This window comes from Eimeria acervulina, genomic scaffold (genome assembly GCF_000499425.1).
Source record: "Eimeria acervulina Houghton genomic scaffold, Eah_scaff1850, whole genome shotgun sequence".
Taxonomy (NCBI): domain Eukaryota; phylum Apicomplexa; class Conoidasida; order Eucoccidiorida; family Eimeriidae; genus Eimeria; species Eimeria acervulina.
The window spans coordinates 1-4,550 of NW_013548879.1; the positions used below are offsets into that span (position 1 = coordinate 1).

At 50.4% G+C, this 4,550-nt stretch overlaps 1 protein-coding gene across 1 annotated transcript; it reads left to right on the forward strand.

The window, feature by feature from the left end:
• Nucleotides 1-1,696: 1,696 nt before the first annotated feature.
• Nucleotides 1,697-3,693, forward strand: EAH_00063560 (hypothetical protein; the record flags this gene model as incomplete). The annotated part of the gene is made up of 6 exons (XM_013393107.1): nt 1,697-2,051; nt 2,145-2,197; nt 2,316-2,428; nt 2,590-2,652; nt 3,208-3,289; nt 3,610-3,693. The coding sequence occupies 6 exons, from the start codon at nt 1,697-1,699 to the stop codon at nt 3,691-3,693; spliced, it is 750 nt and encodes a 249-aa protein (XP_013248561.1).
• Between the last annotated feature and the right edge of the window lie 857 nt (nt 3,694-4,550).

Consider the following 4,550-nt stretch of genomic DNA (forward strand, 5'->3'; position numbering starts at 1 on the left):
TGGGGCGTGCGTGCGGCGACGCGGGCCGGAAGACAGCTGATCGTGGGTATTCCAAAGCGAACGTCCAGCATGTCATTTCAGTATGATATTCGGCATGCTGGGGTCAATCGAAATGCTTCATGCTTGCACAAATTCGGCTTGTGGGCCTGTCACTAGCTGCCGGTCGACTTGTGTTTTTTTTTCCCGAAGGATCTGCGGGGCTTGTAGCATTCAACCATAGTCATCAGGGTCGCAGCGTCCAGCGTCCTGGCATTGCTTAGTGGTCCTCACAGGCTGGAAGAGCTTTGGAGGTCTTGGCACCAGGTGAACAAAGGGTGGCTACAAGCCGACGTACAGCAGAGCCAGCTGCTCCGCGTTCTCGTTGGCGAAGTTGCATGCAATGAATGACCGTAACGGAAGAGGCTGTTACGATGCATGTTGGCTGGGTTAAAAAATTATGCAGTTAGCCTTCGCCAAACTGTAGGTAGCGTGTGGCAACGGTGTCTTCTTTTATAATCTAAACTCTTCGTTTCAGGAAGTACGCACATATTTTGGATCCACAGTGAGGGAGCTCCATCCGCGGAGCAGCTAGTACTGTGTGAGGCGAACGTGAGGCATATAAAGACCATGCATTTGATGCAAGGCATTACTTTGGCTTGATGCCGCTGTTTCCGCAGTGTGAAGGTGGGAAGGTCCTTCAAGGATACTGCCTTGTACTCCGCATTGGGAGTCTTTGCGAAGTCTCGGCATGCACGTTTATATAGGTGTTGCCACCACTAGGTGTTTGTGTGGATGGATAATGCTGCATTTGTGCAGTGCAGTAAACGGGGAGAATTATTTATGCGTGTTTTTCAAAGCCCGGAGAAAGGGAGAGCTGGATGCTGGCTGCGATGCGGTCTGGAGGAGTGGTGTATGTGAGCACGTCTGGACAAACGTGCACCTTGTCGTTTAACTCGACTGCTTAGTTTGTTGGTGTCGGCCAAGAGGTTTTGTGTTCGTGTACATGCAATTGCTGAGTGAGCCGTGGGCATTCCTTCGACTTGCGCTTCTCGCTGTGAGGGGTTCGTAGCAACTGCAGTAGGAGTTTGCAATAGGCTAAGCCGCGTGGGAAAAGGTTCAGTGTTCTGCACATTCACTGCCTATCCCACACTAGTTTGGATGGCAGGTCATCCCTGGAGCACAGAGAGACCGTAAATCGACATCTATGGGAAGCGGTGGCTTCTTGCTGTTATTGACGGTGTGAATCGAATGCATTACCCTTCAGGAAGAGGCTGTATCCCGCATGATGTCTGCATTAAAGAGTAATGCAGGTCGTGTGCGCCTGTTTATAGATGCGGTGTGGGAACGGCTTATTCCAGCTCAGTTGCAAGCTGTTTGACACAGGAAGTATGCATGTAGTTTGGATTGGTAGTTAGGGGTGTATTCCGAGGGCAGCAGTCAAGACTGGACGCAGCGTCAGGGACCTCTGCTTTTGTGGCAAGCATCTGGACCGAGCCATCACCATGTGTACAATCTATCGTTTGCTTACTTTGATGGCAGACATAGGTGAGCGTTGACATCCATATGCGTTTACGTGCACACGGACGCGACGAGCGACGGACCGTTCCACTTGGGCAGTGAGCTTCTCTCGTATCTTCGGAGCGACGATCTGCATTCTGCCTACAGAGCCCCGGCATTACAAATTCCTTCCCCGCTGCTGCCCCGATTCGCTGAGAATATGGCTGCACGGCAGGAACCGTCAATGTGTGCTCCACAGGAGCAGGAAGAAGGGAGCACGATAAGTGGGCTGTTTAGAGTTGCTGACGACTGCTGCACACGGGCCTGCCTCAGGCACCTTGCGACGTGGGTAGTGTACGGCGGATGGTTGGTTGGCTTGCTGCAACCTGTGGGGAAATTTTGTGCTTATGTCAGTGCGACTGAGGAATGTGCCATTAAGATCCGGTGGATTTTGGCAAATGGCTGTGAAGTTTTTGTAGCACCTGCAGCACCTGCAGCGCCTGCCGAATGGAACCCTGAGCCTAGCGGGAGACAGTTTAGTCCTCTACAGATGCCCGATGGATCTCACATGAATTGTGAGCCGTCATCACTTGGTCAAACGGCCACTCTAACTCGACATCTAATTAAAGGAGCTGATCTTTGCGAATACTGCATATCGTGAATTGGAGCGATCAACCTTAAAGCGAAGAGCTTTGGAGCGCCCTTTACCCGCATCGAAGGGGTATGAAATTCCCTTTCACCTACCTGTAGATACGGCGCGGAAACGCCTTCTTCTTTTTGCACTCTCAAGATGCTCGCCTCAGAAAGTAAGCGCTTTCTTCGGGTGCGCATTTGCGTAGATGCTGGGAGGTAACCAGGAAGCCTTGTGGACAGCAACCATGAGACACACTAGTGGCGACACGCGTCTGAACGGCGGCAATCTCTGCGGGCACGTTGTAGTATTCCCAGCGTGGTGGCAGCTGAAGCGAAGATTTCAGATGGATACGTGTTTGTTGCAGGAAGCATGGACAAGCAAGACGAATCAGGACTCGTTGAGCTTTGACACTGCGCGTGTGTGATGATTTTCTGGGCAACGGTTTGAGGCTTTTTGATGTGTATTTTTTTGTTGGGCAGGGTCTCTCACTATGCGCTGTTTGAAGACAGGCAACTGTGGTTTTCCCGAGACTGGAATTGGAGGTACGTGCAACGTGCTGCGTAGTTCGAGTTCGATATCCGGCTAGTTGGGATCGGTCAAAATGGTTGGTTCGCGAGTCAGCGCAAATATTGAGAGCGTCAGTAACCACTGATTGATTTGCGCTTTTCTCCGTGTGTGTTTCGTAAGACAGGTAACACCAACAAGCAGTAGGCAGAGTTGGGTGGTAGGGTACCAACCGCTCTTTAATCGTCCCCGATCTCCACAACTTGGAATAATTTTGAAGGTCTTTTCGTAACTTGAGCTAAGGGTGGCTGCAAATCGCTGCTATTGGAACCAGCTGCTTTCTGTTGTCGTTGGCCAAATAATTTCCAGCCCAGCACCCAAAAACAGATACTTCCAGTGGGGAAAGTCAACCAATCTATCGCCCCCCTTTCATGCGCAAGTTTTTGAACGAATGAAATGAATGTTTTGCGCTCAAGAACCACGTTGTTCAACATGCTTGCTATTTACATTCATGGGGTGGGCATTTTGTGCGCTTTAATGTGTAGTCATGATGCGGCATGCCTTTTCTTGTAGTCGCATGCTGTTCCGCTCAGGAAGTATGAGCCTAGGTTGGATTCACAGTTAGGCAAATGTCCCAAAGTCAGCAGCCAGCACTGGGAGCGCAGAGCACCGACCGTGAGATACTCTTAGCCTACATATTTGGTGCAAGGCGTTGTTTTGCTTGAACGCTGCCGTGCGCGCAGGGTGAAGCCGCGTAACTCTGCGCATTTAGGTGCATATGTTCTTGAGGGCGAGAATTGGTACAGGAAGGAGGGGCGATAGTCTGTTTCTCTTCGCCATTGCAAGTATCTCATATTCTCTTATAGGGTGAATGAGGTGAATTACCGTGCATTTTGCGTACGGGGCTTCATCGCAAGTTGTTTCAGTTGTTGGAGAGGAACATACGCAGTGTGATACCCGAGTGGTGTGGTGAACTTGCGTTTTCCTTGTCCCAGGCTGAGGGCGACAGAGATGCAGAGGCGGTTCTACCCGGAGGACTACTGTGCATTGACATGATTGAGAGAACGAGCAACATCTAATTGAGGCGGATGTTTACTTTGCTAGGACGGGTCCAAATGCTTGGTGCTTGGGTACATGCGATTTACCATTGTTTTAGCCATATTCGGTAGATATACGTTTCTCGCGACTAATATTCTCAAGCACCTTCGCCAAGTACGCGTAATATGTAGAAGCGCGTGGTCAGCGATCCAACGTTCTGCCCATGCCCTCCGATCGTCGCAGCCTGGTGAAAACTGAACAGTCTCATCATTGCCTGAACAACGAGCGACCCCAAGTTTACGTTTGGTCGAGGCAGCTGCTTCTTGCTGTCCCTGACAAACGTAAATTACTTGCACTACAAAGAAGTGGTTGGACCACATATTTCTTACATCAAAGGGATATATATCCCGTGCTTGCCTATCTTTAGACGTTATGTAGCAGCGCCTTTTCCTTTCGTAATCGTAAGGTATTTGGCTCAGCGAGTACGCCGAGAGGTTGTATAAACCCTCGCTTCTTACATTTTAGGGGCTGGCACTTCATGTATTGCTGTTTGTGGATGGGGCCTGGCAACATTCTTTTTTCCTGCAATTGCAAGCTGTACGGGTCAGCAAGTATGCACCAAGTTTGGATTGGTCGTTAGGACGTTCCGCATCTCTCAGCCTATTGAGCAGCGAGTCTTGAAAATGAGTGTGTTTAGGTCATGCACTGGGTGCACGCCGTTGCTCTGCGTGAAACACTGTTGTTCGCGCAGGATGAGGACAGGCCCGCTGTACGTTCAGCTCCGTGTGCGCTTGTAGAAGGCAACGCGCACAGGCATTAGGTGCGACGGATCATTCCACTTTGGCAGGGTGCTTGTTTCCAATTCCTGAACGGGAGGGTTTGTGGATTCTTGATTTGC